This window comes from Thunnus maccoyii, chromosome 8 (assembly GCF_910596095.1).
Source record: "Thunnus maccoyii chromosome 8, fThuMac1.1, whole genome shotgun sequence".
In the NCBI taxonomy this organism is placed as follows: Eukaryota; Metazoa; Chordata; class Actinopteri; order Scombriformes; family Scombridae; genus Thunnus; species Thunnus maccoyii.
In genome coordinates, this window is record NC_056540.1 from 16,283,841 (window position 1) to 16,307,927 (window position 24,087).

The window sequence follows — 24,087 nt, forward strand, 5'->3', positions numbered from 1 at the left end:
AGTCCAGCAGGTTATTATGGAAACGGCAGTGAGTGATGATTCAGGCTCATCACAGGTGGAAGTCACCCTCCATTTCATCGCGTCTCTGTGTTTTGTTGTCTCTGTTCCTCTCTTGCCTTATCTCTCTCTCTCTCCCTCTCTCTCTCTCTCTCTCACACACACACACACACATAAACTCACATCTGCTGAAGTAATCAAAATAATCTCAGGGGGCACACATGCACATTCATTTGCCACACACATACACACACAAACGTTATGGCAAAGGAGACTCATATAAAGAAAAATATACGTTTACACTGTGTATCTATAAAGAGAGACACACATACTTCATCTTATATGTGGACCTAAAGTCATGTGCACATCGGTGTGTGTCTGTATGTGAGAGGAAGATACATATTGGACTCCGGCTTGTCTTTTCTTGGTCTTTAGCGCCTTCTAGTGGATTATCAGCGTCAACGTAACGAAACACCCTTTATGTGCCTAAAAAGATGACGTAACTCAAAAATCAATCCGGATATGCCATCAACTCGCTCTGTTTAGCCTCTAAGACTGAAGAATATGCTGACAAAGATTAAAAAATAAATAAAATCGCAGAGTCAGGATGAGGATTGGTCTTTCGTGCCAAAAAATAACTAATAAAATAATACAAATAATATAAAATGAGACAGGATGAATAAAAGTTTTCCTAAAAGCGTATCATTATGCTGTACTGCAAAAGATAATTGTCAGCTGAAGCTTCTTGCTCACTATATGTAGGCTATCAACATTCAGTAAATTAAACAGACCAGAGAGGTAAACTGTTTGTTGGACTCCACCTGTTCGGGAAGTGAAGCACCTGTCTGCTCTCCTGCAGCCACGTCAGTCTCACCTTTTAACCTTTAACCATGAATTCATTACACTGTTATGTTTCTTTGTAAATCTGGTCTGTGTTTATCGAGCATGTGGACCAACTCATTTCTTGTTTTTGGATTGAACCTGGAGGACACACTATAGCCTACAAGCCGGTCATCACGTGTCCAGTAACTTGCTCACATATCTATAAGAGTTGTGCTCATGATTGCTTTGCATCGGTTTAGCTCAGTGTTTACTTCTCAAGTTTCCATGCTGCGGACCGCGGGCGCTGTCCGATGTTTTACCCTCATTCCCTTAATGCTTCTGTCTAGCTTCTGAACTGATAACTGAAAGCTGAAAAGCTCATTATCACAACAAAAAGTCTGTGGAGAAATAACCCACTACGAGGGTATTATGATAGTGTAAGCATAGGAGATTAAAACCATATTATGAATCATCAGATGACTTTTGGATATAATGTGCTTTTCCCAGTATTGTATACTTTAAATCTGACTAAAATCTACTGTTTTGATTATGGTTTATCTCCCCGACAGATAAGCTCCTGTTAACTCTTATCCTACTAACATATTTAACATACAGGGACTACCGACTAGGGTCCCAAAGAATAAGCTACTGTAAGAAACAACCGACATAAATTTATTTCAAAATGTATTTTTTCTCCAAACATTATTAATGATGTAATTAATGTCATCTGGAAAAAACAAACAGATTATTATTATTTTAGGAAAGTTACAGTAGATTTGCATATTGTGTAAAATGAAAATTTAGGGTCGTCAACAGACCACATGAGCAAATCTGTGTCTGTCTCCATCAAAATGACTGACAGAGTGCCCTTGTACCCTTTAACCTGGCGTCCTTATAATAATCTTAGCTTCTCTTCACCACTGGAATAGTGTTCGTTTAAAGTGGCTAAGTCCATCAAGTGGGAAAAGTAAAAAAAACAAAAACAAACAAAAAAAAAAACAACACTACTAAGCGCTGACAAATAAGGCAGCTAAAACGACCACAAGTTAATAAAATGACATTTCAGTGAATGGGAAATACTATCACAACTACTGATGTAATTACTACTGCAAAACCCACAGCAGCACTGCAAGCCAACCGCTGAGCCCATACTCTGCTCTGCCTCACACTGCTAACTAATAATCACTGATTTCAATAATGGACAAGTACAGCTTTGAATTCTTACTAATCAACAGAACAGAGAATTGGATATGTGGTCCCTGGACAGATGTTAAGCCTAAAAGTTGATTAGAACAAGATATCTTGTAAAAATAAACATGTGTGTAACAACAACATGAACTAGACTGAACAATAGGTACCAATAAATAATGCAGCAATAAAACAATATTATAATGACCGGTAATAGTAACACTAATAGTGATATAAGACACTTTAGAGGACAAGATGCCCCTCATCAGTCAGTTCTCTTCATCTGCCCTCCATGACGTAATATTTATTGTTGGTCTACATAATGCAGCTCTGTTTAGTGAACTGGTTGCCTCTCATTTGTGAAACAAAACAGAAAAAACATGTCTCGTGACCAGGGTTTGAAACAATAATTTTCACTTCTGCTGTTATTTTCATCTTTTAAGGTCATTGTTGCAGAAATAGTGATATGACTGATATAAGCTGAGTTAAAACTGAAACCACGTGCCCCGAAGAATCCGCAAATTTGCTTTCATGATTTTGAAATAAATAAAGATAAACTGACATGTTTAACAGGAAAATAGCACGTATAATAAATGAAAATATAACCTACATAAAATGATATTAAAAAGAAAAAAGATGAGGCTATTAAGATTTATATTTCTGTTTCTGTCTGAACAAAGACAAACACGGGGGTAACTGAATCAGACTAATCTGATTACAGAATATTTACAGCATAAACATTGTATGGTATATTGTACAGCAGCTGTCATGATGATCCAGTAGATGGCGCACTAAGATCACAGATGAAAACTCCAACTACACTGCAGACAATAAATAATGGTCTGACTGGAACAAAGGAGGGCAACTATAGAAACTTAATGGACAAATCCTGATGAGTTCTTCGGGATATCTCAATTAATTAAGTTTTACTGGGTCTCCCTTATATTATGTTATTTGCTTGTAAGAGGTACATTCTGGGAGGACACATAATATTTGATCATAGTCCTATTTATTCCCATAGATTAGTGTAGACTAATTATCACATCCAGCATCAGTAACTCACCATGACTTTCTCACTTTGATTGTTATTCATTGTCATATGTTTAATCTGTAAATACCATGTTGCTTAAAATACATTGCAGAACAGACTTCATATGTCGTTCAATATTGCACTTTGAGTATGTTTTCCCAAATGAGCCCAATGAAGACTGAGGGCTGAAACACATTAGTTTTTCTCAATGTTTTCTCATGATTGAAATTTATTCAGCCAGATAAAATGGTGGATGATGAGTGCAGTATTACTATGACAAGTTTTTATGTTTAAAAGTTTTTTATGTCTGAGACTCTTTGATGACTTGAGAGACTCAAATATTAATGGTTAAGTAGGTGCACCATAATCTAGTCATGATTCCTCAGTGGTTTTCAGACTGTGGAATCACAACTCAAGGTTGAGAAAGGCAGCATTTTTTCCATATCAAATGTGGTTTTACGAGGCTGCCAAGAGATGCAGGAGTGCTTTCTTTTTCAAACAATGACACAGACTGCAGTCTGCAGAAAGACTGCAGCTAATTCTCTCCTTTGTAGCTGGTATACAGTGATTAACAATCAGTAATAATTTTATTCCAAAATATTTAAAACTGTGACACCAACATGGTGAAAAAAAATGTGTTTTGTATTGGGCTATTTATGTTATAAATGTTTATTGCTTTCTAAACTGATTGAAGACAACCTCAACAATATAAATCAATTGCTTATTGCTTCAGTTGCTCACAACCTTGCTGCTGAGTGATGTGAAGTCATTACAAAGTGCATATTTATTTCCACACAATTTACATTATCGGTCAACAACCAGTAGATGGCGCCACAAGATCACGAATAAAAAAGAAATGACTGTTGGCCCGCACATTGTGCACATTGTGGATCAAATATATATGCAGCCTATAGGCCCAGCTGGTAAACTGAAAACCCTTGAAAAAGAGACAACAAATGCTACTTTACTTTCAAGGGAATAAAGAATACTTCAAAACTTTCCAATCATTAGTCCTTCACCATCCTTGATCCACCATCCGCCACATTTTCATTAAGTGTCACGCACTACAGTGGAGTAACGGGTCACGGTCAGGTGGCTGTTGAGCGGCAGCTCAGAGAAAGTAATGGCTGTCTTTCTGTCGGACAATGGGGTGAGCGAGGCGATAGGGGCGGATGAGACCGGCTTAATGCTCCGTGTAATGCATGTTAATGTAACAGGCACCGAGGGACCGCCGGCCGGAGTGCTTTGGGATTATTTATCACAAAACATTTGTATTCTTCCGTCGGAGAACGGTTGATCCCGGATAGCTGCACACTAATCCGTCACTCCGTTAATTAAAAAGAAGAGGAAAGCAATGGAACTGGTGGTGGTGATTTTTTTCTCCTTTTCCAGAAATGTAATCATTTCTGGAGAAGCTTAACCATCTGCTTGAGGTTAAGTCTGCAAGCAGATTGTGTTTTCTGCTTATTTAAACCTGGGGATTTTAGTTTTTTCCTGAAAAGGGGAGGGTGTTGCATTTCGGGGGCTGCTTGTTGGAGGATATAGGTCGGGGAAAACTTTTGTCCATGGGGAAAGTATAAATGATACTTATTATGTAACGTTTTTACACGATGAGCATTTTAATCGTTTGATAACACTGTTTTTCGTTAATAAATCGTGACCTTTGTTATCACCCCTTTAAATGCCAAGCTGAAGATTAATTATGCAAAAACTTCCACCTCCATGCTCTGACTCCTAAATTCATTCATTATTCTCTCAATTGCATTAAAGAGAAATGTCAGAAAGACCTACGAGTTGAAGTATTCCCACTAGCCCCGTTTGTTCAAATGAAGAGATCACAACAACTTCAGATATCCCTGATCATTCCCACAGAGGACCGAGCATCACCACGATTTTTTTCGGCAGAGGATGCAGTCCTCTGGTACTGGGTTTAGTGGTAGAAACAGTAAAATCTAGTGTAAAAAGAAATGCTGCCCCAGGAAGTAGGCATATTTGTTTCTTGTTCTTTCTCTCTCATCTTCCTCTTGCTTTCCCCCCTTCTTTTTTAGTAGCTAGTAACAAGCCCAACGCTGCCCGCAGGGGGGTAAGGCTGTGTCGTCAGCCCCAAGAAGAGACTTTTAGATTTCAAGCCACCGTTTTACATTAGGATGCCACTCGTGTCTGTTTGGAGACGAACCCGAATTCACAAAGGCATCCTTTGGTCTCTCTCTCACTCACTCTCTCTTTCCCTCTCTCTCTCTCTCTCTCTGGTTCAGTGGTTGTCTAACTGACCAGGATTGACAGGAAAAAGATTAGATCTGAACAAACATGTGCCGCACTCTAAAGAGGCCCGAGTTATCCTCTTTGTCCCATGAAAACTATAATGCTCAGTGCTTGTACTTTCATCTACTGACGTCCTCAAAAACATCCACCGAGCATGCACGCGCTCCTTTTTCTGTCATCAACACATTACCTGTGGGATCTTCATCTAATCCCAGCTATAATACCTGATTAGAGACAAGTATGATTAAGGCTTTATGACATTGCTTTTATGTTGATTATGTTGATACATGTTCGAGCCTGCTTATGTGAATTAAAGTCGTGTAATGCGTATTTGCACTAGTGTGTCGCCCGCTCAGGATTGTCACTGTAATCATGTTAGGCTCCAAAATATAGCTCACACTCATTTAAATATTGATTAAAATTGAATATCCGGAACCATCAAAGATTCTTTTTGTAAAACCTAATTCCGTGTGTGATGATTAATGAATGGGACTGTTTTTGCAATGTGGGCATTCATCTTCAAAGGGCCCTCATTAAAAAGCATTATGGAATCCCAGTAGTCTACTGGCAGTGGCCACTGGCCCGTTTGAGGCAAAGCGAGTGTGCTTAGTTCTGTGTGTTTTTGTTTTCTACATCGCGACATGTAATAGTGGAACCCCGGTAAAGTAGTTTATTCTTTTTTGAAGCTATAATAGAGGTTATAATAAATCAAAGTACACTAATGGTGGCTACCACTGCCATCCTGGGCCTTTAAGGCACTGTGGTCACCAAGACAAATCCATGTCCATCCTCGTCTGTTAAATGCAGCCTAGAAAACGACACCCACAACACAATTTATCCCCTAATCCAAATCTGACTCTGACGTCCGGTGTCAAACTTACGCCTTCTCGTCTCTTTAATAGGTCAGAGGAACAGACACGAGGATGGGAAAGGGTTAAACGTCTACAGTAATTAGAGTCGCACTTCGCGTCGGCGTTCTCCAATACGGAGCTGCGAGAAGCTACGTCCACCCCCTCCATCTCTCTCTCTCTCTCTCTCTCTCTCTCTCTCTCTCTCTCTCTCTCTCTCTCTCTCTCTCTCTTTCTCACACACACACACACGCGCGCGCGCCTCCCCACCAGCTCCTCCGACTGTCTAATACACTGGAAAATCAAAGCGCGAGCCTCCCCCGTTCACACACCACCGGTGTTGCGCGTGGAGCACAACAGAGAGAGAGAGGTGCTTTCACTCTCCTCTCCTCTCCCGTTCCCTCAGCTTAACTATCCGGTAAAGTTACCCATACACATAGATGTTACAAACTTACATCTGAAGACTTTTCATTGAGAAGAGGCTCTGCTTCTGTGTTTACTTTTTAGCTGTACAGCTGAATGTTTTTCTGAGGCGAATGATGTCTGGGTAAGGTGATTTTACGCACGCCGCTGAAATGGATCACAGACTCTCCAGAGGCAGTTGGGTACCAGTGACTGGGCTGGTTATATGCCTGCTTCTATGTGCGTGTGTGGTGGACCTGGTTCTAGCGCAAATTCGGTACTCAATTCCCGAGGAGCTGGAACATGGAGCTTTTGTAGGCAACATCGCCGAAGATCTGGGCTTGGATGTGGCTAAGCTGTCAGCCCGTCGCTTCCGTATAGTCTCCGGTGCAAAGAAGCAGTATTTAGAAGTGAACTTGGAGAATGGCATCCTCTTCGTCAACGAAAAAATAGATAGAGAGGAGCTTTGTGAACGAAGCCCGAGCTGTTTTTTACACTTACAAGTGGTTATTGAAAACCCATTAGAACTGTACAGAGTGGAAGTGGAGATTTTAGATGTAAATGACAACTCGCCCAGTTTCCCATGGAGCGAGTTTAATCTTGACATCACAGAGTCGGCTGCGCCCGGCTCCTGTTTCCCGTTGGAGAGCGCACAGGACCAGGACGTGGGCACCAACTCTCTGCGCTCCTACCAGCTAAGCGCAAACGAGCACTTCGTACTGAATATCCAGACGCGCAACGACGGAAGCAAGTTTGCTGAGCTCGTGCTGGACACCCCACTGGACCGGGAACAGCAGAAAAAGCACGAAATGGTTCTGACCGCCTATGACGGGGGGTCACCGGAACGCTCTGGGACAGCATTGATAACTATTACAGTGTTAGACGCAAACGATAACGTGCCCGTGTTTGATCGTTCAGTTTACCGGGCGAGCCTGGTGGAGAACGCACCGAGGGGGACGCTGGTGCTGAAGCTGAACGCCACAGACCTGGATGAGGGCTCGAATGGGGAGGTGACCTACGCGTTTAGTGGGCACGCACCACTCAAGGTGCGTGAACTGTTCAGCGTGGACCCGTACACGGGTGAAATCAGAGTGAAGGGCGTTGTGGACTATGAGAAAGCCAGTGTATATGAACTGTATGTACAGGCGAAAGACAGGGGACCTTCGGCTGTGGCGGTGCACAGTAAAGTACTGGTAGACATCCTGGATGTGAATGACAACGCGCCCGAAGTCATCCTCACATCAGTGTCCACGCCTGTCCAGGAAGACGCGCCACCGGGCACGGTGATAGCTGTTATCAGTGTCATGGACCGGGACTCGGGAGAGAACGGGAATGTTGACTGCCAAATTCCGAGCAATGTTCCCTTTCAGCTCCACTCATCCTTTAAAAACTATTACACTCTGGTGACAAGCGAGTATTTAGACAGAGAAGCGGTGTCCGAATACAATATCACTCTCACAGCCCGCGACTTGGGCTCTCCTTCGCTCTCCACCAGGAAAACCATCCTCGTTCAAGTGTCTGACATTAATGACAACCCCCCGCGGTTCTCTCAACCTTCATACACAGTTTATGTGACCGAGAATAATGCCCCGGGCGCTTCCATTTGCTCTGTAACTGCATTCGACCCCGATTCTAACCAGAACGCCTATCTGTCTTACTCTATTCTCGAGGGTCAGATTCAGGGTATGCCAGTGTCCACTTATGTCTCCATCAACTCTGACAACGGCAATATCTACGCACTGCGCTCTTTTGATTATGAGCAACTTAGAAACTTTCAGATTCTGGTACAGGCGCAGGATGCCGGTTTCCCTCCTCTCGCCAGTAATGTCACTGTCAACGTCTTTGTTTTGGACCAGAACGACAACGCACCAATTATTGTGTCCCCGCTGCCCAAAAACGGCACCGTGGCCACAGAGGTGGTTCCGCGGTCAGTAGACGCTGGCTATCTGGTAACGAAAATAACAGCGTTAGACGCTGACGCAGGGCAAAACTCCCGGCTGTCCTATCAGGTGTTGCAGGCTACAGATCCGGGGCTGTTCAGTGTGGCTCTGTACACGGGAGAAATCAGGACTATTCGCCGGTTAGTGGAAAAAGACGCAACAAGACAAAGACTAGTAATATTAGTCAAGGACAACGGGCAGCCGCCGCTCTCCGCCACCGTGTCCATTGTCCTCACAGTGGTAGACAGCGTGCCCGAGTCGCTGTCAGATTTCGGAGACCTCACACTCAGCCCACAGCCCCCGTCAAACCTCGCTCTCTACTTGATCGTGTCACTGAGCACAATATCTTTAATATTCCTGGTGGCTATTATCGTGCTGGCTGCGGTTAAGTGCTACAAGGACAGAGAAACCATCAGCGGGTACAACCTCCCCCCGTTCGCCTGCTGCTGTTGCGGGGGGTTTCAGCCTGAGCCGCCCCCAGAGGTGTTCAAAAAATCCAACCTCAACCTGCAGATTTCATCCGCGGCTAAAGTGCCCACGAACTGTATGGAGGTGAATGGAAACAGCAGTCTCTCTCAGTCATATTGTTATAAAGTGTGCCTGACCCCCGAATCTGCCAAAAGTGACTTTATGTTTCTGAAGCCGTGCAGCCCAGGTAGCACGCCGAGGAACAATGAGGCGAAGAGCGCAGAAAACTCGTGGAACGCGCAAAGCCGGAGCGCATCTGTGAACAACGGAGCAACTACCCCCAATGAGGTACAGTGAAATCGGTGTATAGTATAAGACGCCAGAGTTCATTTAAATCTGCCTGTATCACTCACCGCCACAACAAGATCCGTGTCAGTTTTCTATCTGATAAGAATCTAGACTGTGACATTCTCCCATGAAGGTCACATCACGCACATCAGCCAGGTTTAAACTCAACTTGAGAGAAAAACTGAGCAAAGCCATTGTTTTATTCTCTCCGTCTCTTATTAATGAGTGTTTTACACATTAATGCCGTCTCCACTGTTTTTATAATCATGGCAATAATTTATCCTAATTGTACAGTTGATGGTAACGCTCTGCACCCGGGAAATGAAACGAGACGATGTGAGATTACATTTTAATTGACACGTTAATGGAAGAGTAAAGCTCTGTCTTCTAAGGAGCGTATGCCATGTGCATACCGTGTCTTATCATCCGTACAGAATGAAGTGAGATATTAATTACTGTGCGAGAGGAAGAGGAGATTGAAGAAGTTGACTCCCGTATTCAGTCTTGTGGACATTTTCAGCTGCCTTCACGACACAAAAACATTTTAAATGTGGGGGCATAAAAGCTTCTAATAATAATTCATAAACTTTATTTGAATAGATTGTGACCTGCGAGATTAATGTCTCCATCTTCCAGTGTCATTGCCGTGTACTTTCTATACACTGACACACAAACCTGCTCCCAGCACATCTATCTGAGTTGGAACAAAAAGTCAAGGTTATACGTGATGGACAAGGTGAATGGCAGTTGTTTGAATTCATTTGCCTTGGGTTCAGACAGTTCTTGTGCGACCAGTCGGGTTTTCAACACGCCTTCTTGTTCTCCAACTAGGACAGATAACCTCACTAACTATGCCTCAAGGGCACAGGCACGGCCGAACCATTATACTACACACAATGTGGCGTATTCGCAAGGGGGGAGGGCTGTCCATTATTGATGAAAAATGGCAAATGGTCGGTTTTGGGGAGACAGGGGAGGACATCGAGAGGGGAGGGGGCAAGGAGAAGGGGGGGGGGGGGTGTGCAAGGACATGGCTGGACTGAGACGTGGGCCGCGTGTAGATCGGCCCCGGCGTTGTCCTCTGAATGCGAGGAGACACAGAGAGAGAGAGGGAGAGAGAGGGAGGGAGATGTGAATTCATATTTGTCGAGCAAGGGTGGGGAAGAGGAGGGGTGGAATAGAAAACGGGGGAAGGAAGGAGATAAGGAGAGAGGGAATTTAAGGAGGCAGGATGTCTAAACCAGTGTTTTCTAATTCCAACAGACGGGGCAGCAGACCGTAAATATACACGCATTGCTCATTGTCGTCTCCCTGTTTTCATCAAAACGCAGAGGGACAAAGACTCACAGCCTTGATGCCAGACTCCACCAGGCAGACTGAGAAATGTCAGCCCGGTCACTGGCACATACACCTCTGGCCACAAGAGGGATTTCGAGGTCACGGGGATTGTTCTGCCAGCAGCTACGCTCCTTCAGGAGAAAGTGTCCTTCCTGTCGTTAATTGGCTCCTCTAATTCACCCGGTGGTGTCCCTCAGCGCACCCACATGAGTCGTCTTGAGGTCGACAGTGACACATTCAGTCTCAAAGACAGATGAAACTATTTGAGCATTACGCAAAGCAAGTACATGGGCCCGCATAAACTGATGAATTGAAGGTGAAAAGAGAGATTATACACACACTCAAGCGTGGACAGGTGCGCGCACGTGTATGCGCGGCTGTGCATATACAGCTGCAAGGAGCTCAAACTTTTCAAGGCTCTCTATGAGACTTTTAATTAAAAACCTTGCTCGAGGAGCATCAGGCAAATATTAATGTAAAATGATGCATAAAATCCACAAAACAATGACGTGTGTAATTTTCTTAATTTTCTCCCTGGCACGGTTTCCCTTTGAAGATTAAAATCATGTTTCGTTTCATCCCGGTGGGGTTCTAATTGGTTTTGTAGCGTAGTTGGCGAGGAGTGTATTTTGAATACCGATTCTAATAATACGCTTACGTCGCATTCTCCTTGTTAACAACTTTACGTGAATTAATAGAGCGTGGAATCCATACTATGAGACTCAGACTCAGAATAAATATCACTCGGGTGCTCTCCTTCACCCCTCCCACAGCGCCACAGAAGATAAAAGCAAAACTAAGTGACAGGCGAGTCGAAGATGGAGGCAACGCCACCTTAAAAATTATGTTCCGCCAGACCTCCACAGGGCGGCAGCCGCGATCCATCCGGGAAGAATCATGTCTCTATTTCAGGGCAAAGACAATGACAGACTGCTCCTCATGTCAATTATCACTGACCTCTGGTGATTCAAGAGCACAGAATGAACAGTTGTCATTTGCTATCAAAACTGGTTTGAATATAACTTAATTTAAAGGGTGATGTTATTCATAACAGACATGGACGGCGGCATTGTATAAATATGTGCATTTACTGTACTGTCATTTTCAGTAAGTTGCAATGAAAATGTCATGTCCTTTTTCCGCAGCTGAAGCAGCCAAACACAGACTGGACTCTCACAAAGAATCAGAATTCCTCCATTAAAAGGTAACATCTCTGACCTTTGACCTTTTCACTTTTACACTGTGTTTTCTGTCAAAAACATGTTAATATGGATGTAGAGATCGCATTTACATACACGAGTATGTTGTAATAACAGTCAGGTGGCTTTCTGTTTTTTTTTTTTGTTTGTTTTTGCAGTTACAACTCAATCAACATGGACGGCACCCTCATGCGTAAGGCCATGCATGCAGACCCAGAAAACTATGTCACCTCCATGGGACCTGGACAGTACTGGACCTGGGGTACTCACATGAGAGGCATGAAAGGTAAGAGGGCAATCCTATTGAACTGCAAACCGCTTTCATCATGACTACACACATTTCACATTTACACCGCATACCTAAATGCTTTTATGTAATCATGTTCTGTTTCCCTTTGTTGTTCCATTTATAAGTTTGTTTACCTCATCTCGTTTTTGTATTTTCACTGCTGACCTCTTCCTTTTTTGCACGTCATTGTTTATTGTCTCTAATGCCGGGCACTGAACCTTGTTTTACATAAGAGCTATGCAAATGAAAGTAGCACTAGAAAGTCAATATTGTATAATGGCTTCCTCTCTCCTCACCTATCTCACACTACAGACTATAAGATGTCTCCCTCAACCAGTGGAGTCCCCTCTCGTCCCTGGACTCCTCGGTGCACACCTCCTCCCCAACAGCAGCAGCCATCGATCCCACCCCACCCTCACCCACATCCGCCGCCTGACTATCACCATAACGTGTACATCCCTGGGACACCATCAGGCTTCTGCACCCTGAGGCCCGCTGTACAGCGGAGTGAGCTGGACGTCCACAACTCCTTCTCCACCTTCGGCAAGAAGCGGCGCCTTCAGATGTCTCCCCAGGGAGAGGCTGCAATTATAAATAATGACCTGTACAATGACTGATTTTTCAATGACTGTCTGAATGGATGATTAGAGTGATGGATGGACTCATATGAAAAACAGAAGAAGAAACCATTCAGTACATAAATTAATGAACAAATGCGAGAGGATACAGAGGACGAGCAGTTCAAGAGAAATGATGAATGAACAATTCATTTCAGCAAAAGTGCTGATGGGAAATGAAGTTGGATGGCTATTTATGTAAAATGCCACTGCAACATGGTCAATGTATGCGTCTGCCTATTATTATTATTATTATTATTATTATTATTATTATTATTATTATTATTATTATTATTATTGCTACTCTTATTATTTTTTAGACAATCAAACTGGAGCTGCAGTTGTTACATCCAAAATGTATTAAAAAGCATAAGTGGACAATAATTTTGCACATCTGTATGAATTTATATTTTTAAGTTTTATGAAAAGAAAATGTTTTTTTGTATGTGTGTTTGCTAACAGAGCTTGTGTGAATATGACAAACATTATGATAATGTATATGCAAGCTGCAACATGACGCAGACTACTGTAAAGACGGGGAATTGTCCCTACACACGTACTGTATACATTTATGAAAATAAAGTATTTTTTCCATATGGTCTTTCTTATGTCTCTAAAAAATGCATGTGTGGTCTGCTCTAACTCATAAAACTCACGGCCCTAACCCGACCCACGCGCACTGACACACGCACCCACTCATACACAGACTCGGTCGATCTACATGCGTAAAGCATTTAGATGTAACTTTCCTAGATCTATGTTTAATTAGCTTGAGTCAATTATTTTGGGGTGAAAAAGTTCCAGAGCTACTCTTACAAGGGCGGAAAGCTTTTCGCCTTGGTAAGCTGTTTTCCACGGTGAGGAATAAACACAGTAAAATGCTAACATATGGTAATTGGAGTGCTTGCATTTCCATTTGCCCGCAGAGAATAGTGGGGTTCATTAACTGAACAAACAGAACCTCCTCTCTCGAAATATCACTTTAATTAAGACCACGAACACGAATACAAGCGTCAGGGGAGGGGGTGCTCAGCTGCAAATGCCACACCTGGATGTGAGCTAAGGGGGCTGTGGCTTCTCTCTATGTGCCCTTTTACATCTTACTTCTCAGGGAATTAGTTCCTGCCATCAACAGATGAGAGCTGGCCACTGGCCAGAAATGAGCAGGGTAATTAGGTCGTCGTATGGCTCAGATTGAAAATAATTCTGTTAATAAAGAAACGGTGTCCGCAGAGAGCATGGAGAGGAGCAGGCTAACCTTCTCTGCGGTAAGGTGATCCACAGGGACGGCTGAAGGGGCAGCCGTATTTAGGTCAGCTTGGCTTACTTTCAGATGAGTGAGGGATGGTGCTCTGTTCCTACAATAGAGGTGTTGGATTTTCTTACTCTGTCACGCAACTTTTAAGTAAAAAAAAGTTATTTAAGACCATTAAATAAAACATTTAGAAACATTAAATTCCTGTATATGTCTACACCTGGAGATCAAAACAAAAACACAAATGTCAGTTTCTTGTACACTCAGCGGTTGTAGTGAAATTATTGTGCAGAAAATGGAGAAATTATAAACGTTAAAGGGATAAAATCTTCCAGTATCTTCTGTTTCAGCAACACAACTCTCAATACAGGGCATCTCGTGTCATTTCACAGCCTTTAACCTTGCTGGTCATTCGGAGTGGGAGCTGTCCATTGCCATGGTGCTGAAATTGTTCTGACCAGTGGTTCTTTTATGGCCACCTGCAGTTTCTTCAGTCATCCACCAGAGGGCACATCTAATGCCATTCTATGAGGACTAGTGCATGTTGGACTTCAGGTTTTGGAGGGACCTCTCATTCTCCTCGCACGCACACACACAATAAATAAAGTATTTTCCTAGGGTAGAGGTACTGTTTAATTTACGGCCAGGAGTGAAGAAGTATTCAAATCCTTTTCCGAAGTAAAAGTAGCGATGTAACAATGTAAAAATAGCAGTAAAGAGTAAAGGTCTTACACTGAAAAAGTTATTTAAGTAGATATAAAAGTATAAACAGCAAAATGCACTTAAAGTATTAACAATAAAAGTTTTCATTATACTGAAAAAATGTCCCCTGTGAGTGTAAGACTATGTATTATATTATTATGTGCTATATTATTGGATTACTGATGCATTGATGTGCAAAAAGCATTTTAATGTTCTAATGCTGCTCGAGGTAGAGCTCAATTTAATTGCTTTATATTCTGTGGGGTACTATCTTTATTTTTTCAAATTTAATTTTTCCTTGTTTTTGTTGTGTCATAAATGCTTTTACTGTCTGCTTTTATGTTTACCACTTTGTGCTGCATTTTATGCATGAATTGTGCTATATAAATTAAGTGTATTATCATTATTATTATTATCATTATTACTTTAATCTACAATAATCCCTCATGTGTTTTGTATGTAACATCTCAAATCTGCAAAGAAACCAGCCACTGTAGCTGTCAAATAATTGTAGTGGAGTAAAAAAGTACAATATTTTACTCTGTAATAGTTGAGTAGAAGTATACAGTAGCCATTTACATCACAGCATGAGAAATTATAGATAAATATGGTTAGAGTTGATAACCGGCCTGGCAACAGATTTATCCAGCAGAGGGCATCATTGAGTAAGAGTCACTGCACAACAGACAGCCAGGTTGAAAGTCTTAGACCCCAGACCCACACTCCCTGAGTTTACAATGACGTAAACCAAAACAACGTCAGATAATAAAGGGAGACTGGCTTAATGTATTTGTGGGAAGGAAAATCAAACAAACAAGAGAGTTCTCTTCTCTCCTTTTTCTTTTATGAGACAGACACCCATAAAGCAAAATGCAATAGCAGAGCATTAGTAGTATTGACCGTTAATCATCAAATCAAGACTCTGCTTCTAAACTCCCTTTAATATTAAAATAGAACAAACACATCTAAATTAATATGACACATTTACTGCACATCTTGCACATGCATATTCAGATAACATGTGCGAATCACTGCCCTATTCTTGGTATGGGATGGTATGGTGTGTGTGTGTGTGTGTGTGTGTGTGTGTGAGTGAGTGAGTGAGTGAGTGAGTGAGTGAGTGAGTGAGTGAGTGAGTGAGTGAGAGTGAGAGAGAGAGAGAGAGAGAGAGAGAGAGAGAGAGAGAGAGAAGGCAAAGAGAAGTTAAGAGAAAACAAAACACGAAGACTCGATGAAATGGAGGGTGATGAGCTGTGACTCATCACTCACTGCCATTTCCATAATAACCTGCTGAACATTTAGTACATTTAGATGTAAACCATTTTCCCCAGGTATGTATCTAAGCTACAGGTGCTGTACTAAATGTTTGTGTGAGTGTTCTGACCTTATAACATTGTAAAAACAACACAGCTGTTTAATTGGTGTGATTGTTGCAGGTGCTGTTAATGTAACTAATGACTTCAGCTGAGCCACTACAGTCAAACCTGGTGCGTTATTGCCACCAAGTGACGCTGGAAGGTAACTACAACTCTGGATTTACAACTCTATGGATACAACTCTGAGTGTTCTTGAAGAGTTTTATTGTTTTATTGGTGATCAGTTAGATCTTGGTGATTTTATTAACTGCTCTCAACCCACAGTGTCCTCCCATGGACGTTTCCTGCTGTATTTTTGGTACATTGAAAACTACAAAATTGTGCCTTGTTTGTAGTAAACTGAGAATAGTGTGATTGCTGGAAGTTTTTAATCATATATTCTCTTATCAGTTGAATTTGACTAAAATCACGATAAGGGGAAAATGTCATTGCAGTCATTTACATATATCACAGCTGGAAATTTGCAGGTCCTATTTTGATCAAGTAATCTGAAATGTACTGGAACATATAGCAGTGAATCACAGTCATATACAAAGGACATCCTTGGAGATGGCTCCCTATTTGCCAACAGTTGTGCAGTCTGGTTGACAAATGCTACATGTGGAAAACAAAGGGTTAATTTCTGAGAGGTTCAGTTTTGTTATTTGTTTACAAGTGTGAGAAGTTCAGTTTTGTCATTTGTTTACAATTGTGAGAAGTTCAGTTTTGTTATTTGTTTACAAGTGTATGTCACTGCCAATGATTGATTATGATTCTCTGTTTTCAAAGAGAAAGGCTGATTGTGGAGACTTTGGACTAACTCTTGTCTATTAAGAATATGTTTTTATATTTTATGTTGACAAATACTGATTGTACTTTCCTGACTGTGCTAATTACATAGAAATAATCAAACTTAATTTCCAAGTTCTGCTCTATAATGCAAGTGAATTTTGCCAAGACGTGTGTGCTGTATATATAAAAAAAAAGTTGTTAATTTGATTTACTTTAATTTGACATAATGTGAGTGTTGGATGCATCAAACTGCACACATAACTTACATTTTCTGACTTTAGAAACATAAAGCACAATCAAAACAAAGGTTTGTCTTGCTGCAACATATCCTGACTTATGAATTGGCATTATTGATTAATATTAATAATATTAATTAATTAATAAAAATCAAGTTAAACTCAGATGAAGCATGTTGAATTTGGTGAAGAATCACTATACTGAAAACATTTTAGGAACATGACATTGCAGATGATCAATTATTATCTATTACTTGGGTTATAGTACTTTTTTTCTTGCTGTATTGATAGTTTCTGAAGGTCAATGCATTCCAGCTTTCACATAAGTATGGCTTGTCCAATGTAGTTAAAACTAACAGTATTCAGGATTACCACTTCAGTGTATATGCATTTGCTTGTTAAATGTAATTGTACAAAAAAAAAAAAAAAAAAAGGTGAGTCAAAACATGCAAAAAAAAAAAAAAAACAGTCTTTTGTGCAAATAGGTCCTGATAAGCAATTTAAAAGGGAATACAAATTCTTCAGACCAAGTGATAAAGTAGTCACCTCTGATCTTTATGATCTTTGGGCTCTGAACATGTTGAAACAGTTGAGTAGACCTTACCAATAGATATAAGCCTGTGTTCTGGCTCATAATGTAACAAACAAGAAGGCTCAGGAGTCAGTCACAGGGAAAAAAATGTCTGGCTGATGGAGAGTTTTAATATGTTACAGTGACAAAAACAACAAACACAAGCCAGTTAGACCAGACTAGTAACACTGTTAGTCATGGTAAAAACAAGAATAAAACACTTATACAAAACATAACAAGCAGCAGGGAAATTCTCTTCAACTTGGCTGTGTAGAGATGAGACAATTTACCACAGCTGTGTTGAACAACTCATTAACTGAAAGAGAAAGTCCATGTTATAAGGTGCACAAATGATATAGCAAAACCTCCAGGCCACAGTCATTAGCTCATGTAGGAGAAGAGTTGTTATATTCACTTCTTACACCAGTACTGGTTAAAATTCTGAACGGTTTTGACCTCACAGGTCTTCATTTGGGCAGAAATAGTAAAAACAGACAGTTTACACCTGGTGCTCTAAACAGACAATACACCACAAAAAACTAATCTAAATTAATTTGTATCAAACAGTATACATTTTTTAAAATTGTTGTGTTGTATGTTGTATTGTAATGTTTCCATTTTACTCCATTACATTTCAGAGGAAAATATTGTGCTTTTTACTTCACCATTTATTTGAAAGCTGTAGTTACCAGTTACTTATAAGCAGATTTAGATCTTATATACAAAATATACTGTATGATGCATACAGATTAAACTGTCAAACAGCATTAAAAATTAATTCATCAATAGTAAACCAATTTTATAATATACTGTACATAATATATAAATATTAAACTTAGAAGTACAATCTGCACACAAGCCTTTTCACCCTGACTCTAGAGTGTACATGCTGGTCCACATCTGAAGGCAGGCTACGGTTATTGACTTTTGACTTTTACATTTTCAGGCTACAACATGGTGTGAAAGTTGATATGTCATCTTCAGTTATTGTCAGTATTGTTTTAAAGGGTGCTGAAATATGTTCTCTACTCTCTGTGTAACAATGACTATAATGACAAAACTGCAACCACACCAAAGTTATTACATTAGATGTACAAAGCATTCTCATTTCTGAACTTGCTGACAATACAATGTTACTTGCAATGCTGAGACAGCTTACAGGGGCATGGACTAGGATTGCTCTGTCATGAACAACATGCACAATACAATTCTTTTAGGCTGTCAGAAATACTGATAACTTCAGACAGCACATGGCTCATATAACATGAAGCCATGAATGATAACTAATTTGAGTAGTATCTACAGGGTTTGGTACCTGATAAACTCACTCATCACAGTACATCTAGCTACAATCCCTGAGTGGAAAACTGCAAGTTGTGTCAAGGCTCAAGAGTAACACTGTATTTTGAAATTGATTTATGCTTATACTGAATTTCATTTGCATTGCAGATACATGGGAGTTTTCACTGGGACTCACAGTGATGTAGAGAATTCAGCTAAGTGCACTGGCTAAAGCTATAGGTTTGATTTGTTTGAGTAGTATGTAGCGCTGCAGACTTTTGAGCTTCAGTATGATTTGTTCATTTGTTGTTGATTAATTCAATATGAAGTGCAATACCAGGCTGTCAGAGTGGCTAACTCATATTAACTGTCATAATTAGGCTGAGCTGATACTCACAATGATCTGCCTGGCCTAAATTTAGCTCCTGATGAACACGTCATATTCCGTGGGGAAAAAAACAGTCTTTGCACTATATTTCAGATCAGTTATTCATTTTGTTTTGTGACAACTTTCTTTGTTTTTTGTGTTTTGGAGCCTGTGTTGGCTTTAGCTAGATTAAAAGCAACAACTGGCCAGAAGCCATTAGCCAACTTTTAATTTCCTTTGGCTCCTCTGTTTCATATAAATGGTGAACATTTGGCAGCAGAGAAAAACCCAAGAAAGAAGAACACAAAGCGTTAAATCTTGACCTAAGATGCATATATCTGCCTTCCTGTTATCACAAAACAACACCTGAAGCGATTCAGGTAAATGCAAGTACAAAAAGCTAGTAAAAAACATCACACCAGGATTGGAATCATCTAATGTATTTTTTAAAAATTATTTTTATTAATCAAATTTCAATTTAATTATTTAGATTTTTAAAAACTGTGATTACACAAGGGCATCCAGATGGTTTCATTTAAAAATAATGACAAAACAATCACTTTGTCTATCATTACATGGATCAAAAACTCACTTTCATTATTATTAACATCTCTCAGTAGGATCTGTCTCAACGAGAACATGTGAACACTACACAGAAAGAACACTACTGGCTGGATTGAAATAGGTGATGAGTGGGTCCTGTGTTTGAGAAAAAACAAACAAACAAACAAAAACAAAACTTATGAGTAGGCACTTCTACATTTCTAGTGTTAAGTCATCTTGTGAAAAAAATTAAAAAGAGACAAGTTAAATGGTACCACACTAAAAATGCCCCAAATACCTTTTCCACCTTGAGTTCTATCTTTCTTTAATAAGGTTTCAGCAGGGTTCACCAAGTTCACATCTAAGACTTTTTAATACCACACAGACTACAATTAAATACCTGTTTCACTATCATACTGGCCAAAGTGTGATGGAAAACCAGTAGGGACTCAGTATGGCCTAGAATTATTTATTATTATATCACATTTTTCCAGTACTTCACAGCTTTATATAATATATAATAGTAATTACTAATGACGTAATTAATTAAATTAATGCCACCTGGACTCAGATAAGCAGCAGAAAATGGATGGACGGATTAACCGATGATGCTTTTACTAACATTGATATATATATATATATATATACATTTTTTTTTTTTTTTAAATTAATATTGCAAACAAAGGTGTTTTTTCTTAGTTTTCCAATACTTTGGTTTGCTGTCTGGGTTTTTGTGACACTGATTTAATCAATATTCACCAAGACACAAACAAATATGGTTAACTTAAATGTAAAAAAACCCCAAAAAACAAACTTTAATGTAAAATACATTGTGACTGGGAAGCACTTGGCATTTTGGCTTACAGTGATCAGTTTTAAAATCAATATGTTCTTGAGGGAAATTTGAAAAGGGAGGCCCTTCCACAAAAAAAATTAAAAATACATGAATAAATCCTGCTACATGTCACTGTTCTGTGAAAGCACATTTTGGTCAGTTCTTGCCCAACAAAGCTGCTTATATAACATTTACTGCACTATGTACAGTCTCTGTCACATGGTGTCACTGTTGACCTGTAAAGCATAATGCATCTCATTCCTGGAAGTCATGACACACCCATTTTAAAGGGTGTAGGACACATCTTTGTGGAAGATGTGCTTTTTATTTTTAAATTAACAACAGGACCTTAGGACATGAGCAAAGTATTTTTGTCAAAGCTTTAAAATCAACAAGAACAACACATGCTTCCAGAATCTGCTGTATTTTTTCCCGCAGACGAAAGGATGATTTTTTGGACCACTGTCTTTGTCTTGTGTGCAGTATGGCCAACTGCTTTGTCTGTGACACGATACTCCATAGCCGAGGAGATGGAAAGGGGCTCTGTTGTGGCTAATCTCGCTGCGGATTTGGGACTTGAGCTTGGAGGTTTGGCACAACGGGAGGTAAAACTTGATATTTTCCACAACAAAAAATATCTAGATGTAAATAAAAAGACAGGGGAGTTGTATATCGTGGAAAAAATGGACAGGGAATATCTTTGTCCAGCGAAACCCACGTCCTGTTTTTTAAAGCTTGATGTTATCATAGAAAGCCCCTTACGTATCTTCAACATTGAGCTCGGAATAACGGACATAAATGATAACGCTCCGCATTTTCGACGCGACAGAGTAGAGCTAGATGTTTCAGAATCGGCAACACCGGGAGAGAGATTCTCCCTGCCTAATGCTGTGGATCCAGATGTTGGCCTAAATACAATTAAAACATACAAACTCAGTGTCAGTGAACATTTCACCATTGAAATTCAGACGGGCAGTGACGGAACTCAATATGTTGATTTGGTGTTGACCAAGTCTTTAGACAGAGAGGAGAAGGCTGTTCATAATTTAATCCTGACTGCTGTGGACGGCGGAGTCCCTGTGCGCTCCGGCACTGCCAATATTATTGTTAGAGTACAGGATACAAACGACAACCCTCCTCGGTTTGACAAGCAGACTTACACAATTAACATGACTGAAAATTCCCCAATCGGAGCCACAGTGATGAAGCTCAACGCTACAGATCTTGACGAGGGTCTGAATTCAGAGATAGTGTACTCATTCACCCTTTACACGTCAGAAAAAACACAAGATGTATTTGCGTTGAACCCCAACACAGGAGAGATAACTGTGAAGGGAACGATTGACTATGAGGATATGAAATTTTATGAGATGCACATTGAAGCAAGGGATAAAGGGGCATATCCCTTACTGGGCCAATGTAAAGTAGTCGTCCACGTGACGGATATGAATGACAATTATCCAGAAATCACCATACAGTCTGTTAAAAATACAGTGGATGAGAACATCCCAGTAGGAAGTGTCATAGCTTTGATAGGCATAAGTGACAGAGACACTGGTGACAATGGAAAAGTAAGCTTATCCATATATCAGCCCATGCCCTTTATTCTTAACAAGTCATCAGACAGGCCTATGCTTTACAAGCTCATAGTGTCAGAAGCCTTAGATCGTGAATCAAAACCTGAATATGACATCACACTGATTGTGACAGATGCAGGAGCGCCGCCATTATCTGATAACGAAACAATAACTCTGCATCTGCTGGATGTTAATGACAATGTCCCACAGTTCCCTCAGTCATTTTATACTATACGTGTAATGGAGAATAACGCACCTGGGGCCCTGCTCAGTTCGCTTACTGCGTTTGACCCTGACCTCCATGAAAACCAGTACCTAGTTTATTTCATCCTAGAGAAGGAGATAGCCAACACCTCCATGTCCATGCTGTTCTCCATCAATCCAGAGAACGGTAATCTTTACGCACTAAAAACTTTTGACTATGAGATTGAGAAGGAGTTTCTTTTCCATATCGAGGCCAGAGACTCTGGCTCTCCTCCACTCAGCAGCAACGTGACCGTCCACATCATTATTGTGGACCAGAACGACAACGCTCCAGTCATTGTCTCTCCGTGGCGCGCGCACGGCTCGGTGGTGGAGGAAAAAATCCCCAGATCCACTGATAAAGGCTCTCTGGTTGCCAAGGTGATAGCCTTGGACACCGACTCGGTGCACAACTCTCGGATTACCTACCAGTTTCTACAGGTGACTGACGCCACCTTGTTCAGTCTGGACCAGTACAACGGAGAGATCCGGACTATGAGGATGTTCAGTTACAGAGATCCGCGTCACCAGCGACTGGTTGTTATTGCCAAGGACAACGGGGATCCTGCTCTCTCTGCTACAGTCACCATCAAGCTGTCCACAGTGGAGACTGCTGTCAAGGCCTACTCTGACATGACTGAGGTGCCTCTAGAATATGACATCTTCTCAGACCTAAACCTGTATTTGGTCATCGGTCTGGGCTCGGTGTCATTTCTCCTGCTGATCACCATATTGGTCACCATCGTGCTCAAGTGTCAGAAACCCAAGCCCAGCAAAGCAGCTCCTCCTTGCAGGAACAGTGTGATCAGTGAGAGGAACTCCACCATCGCAGACTCCACTCTGGTCTCCAACGATGCCTACTGGTACAGTCTGTTTCTAGCAGAGACCAGGAAAGGAAAGCTGGTGGTCAGACAGCCTGTGCCAAAGGGCTCCAGATACATCGTGTCCAGTATACCAAGGAGCACAGGAATGTCAGAGACTAGTGACTCAGCAGCTTCCACTCTGCAGGTAAATAAATTAAAATTCAATTAACTGCATCATTTGTGTTTTCACCTCATGAAAATCCACCAAATTAACCGTTATTTACACGTGCCCTCCTGAAAATGACAAAATAGAAGAAAAATGAAACATGCTCTGGTATTGATAATATTCATAAGAGGATAATTCTGTGAATATAATGATGATCCTAATTTAAAATTCAAACAAAGTCTTACTACAGAAGTCGATGCAAAGTACAACTAAAACGTTGTTTTTTTTTTATTTTATCGAATTCGACATTGATATAACTTTCATGCAAGCCTATGATGATGGTTTCGACGTTTAATAAAATAGTTAGGTGAACTGATAAACTGCGCTTCTTTAAGCAATATCTGCAGAGGTATATAGTCTTATAACTTATTTTCAGTTGTAGGCTATTTGATATTGTCTTAACTTGATATATCTTAACTGTGAGTTCTTCGGATATGCAAAGAGTGGCGCTATTTACTCGAAAAAAGACCGGGCCATGAACGCCATGATGATCGTCAGTGGGGTAAAGACAAAAAAAAAAGCCGGACAGCTCCGTGGTGCTGAAAGTCGCACCAACGACAAACGGCAATATTTCGCTCCTATTTCACGCAAATTATCGATGGGATTCAAGACA

General features: G+C 40.8%; 3 protein-coding genes across 4 annotated transcripts in view; 2 read left to right on the forward strand and 1 right to left on the reverse strand.

Annotated features, from left to right (window-relative positions):
• fgf18a (fibroblast growth factor 18a) overlaps positions 1–24,087 on the reverse strand; it is a 112,566-nt gene that overhangs the window by 40,055 nt on the left and 48,424 nt on the right. The gene's annotated exons all lie outside the window — the stretch shown is intronic.
• On the forward strand, positions 6,631–12,912 carry si:ch73-233f7.1 (uncharacterized protein LOC100537710 homolog). 2 transcript variants are annotated; one of them, XM_042419831.1, is made up of 4 exons: positions 6,631–9,245; positions 11,729–11,787; positions 11,941–12,068; positions 12,384–12,912. In XM_042419831.1, exons 1-4 carry the CDS (start codon positions 6,723–6,725, stop codon positions 12,686–12,688), a joined length of 3,015 nt encoding a protein of 1,004 aa, XP_042275765.1. In that variant the 5' UTR covers positions 6,631–6,722; the 3' UTR covers positions 12,689–12,912. The 2 variants fall into 2 exon arrangements, with proteins under 2 accessions (XP_042275765.1, XP_042275766.1); XM_042419832.1 differs by lacking the exons at positions 11,729–11,787; positions 11,941–12,068; positions 12,384–12,912 and having other exon boundaries at positions 6,631–9,041; positions 9,140–9,227.
• Positions 20,453–23,871, forward strand: pcdhb (protocadherin b). Its single transcript, XM_042419833.1, has one exon. It carries the CDS (start codon positions 21,030–21,032, stop codon positions 23,475–23,477), a length of 2,448 nt encoding a protein of 815 aa, XP_042275767.1. The 5' UTR covers positions 20,453–21,029; the 3' UTR covers positions 23,478–23,871.

Bases quoted from the DNA above. Each gene is read 5' to 3' on its own strand.
- pcdhb (XM_042419833.1), top strand. From the start codon at position 21,030: ATGCTTCCAGAATCTGCTGTATTTTTTCCCGCAGACGAAAGGATGATT.
- si:ch73-233f7.1 (XM_042419831.1), top strand. From the start codon at position 6,723: ATGGATCACAGACTCTCCAGAGGCAGTTGGGTACCAGTGACTGGGCTG. The intron at 11,788-11,940 runs GTAACATCTCTG...TTGTTTTTGCAG, and splicing joins CAGAATTCCTCCATTAAAAG to TTACAACTCAATCAACATGG. The intron at 12,069-12,383 runs GTAAGAGGGCAA...CTCACACTACAG, and splicing joins TCACATGAGAGGCATGAAAG to ACTATAAGATGTCTCCCTCA.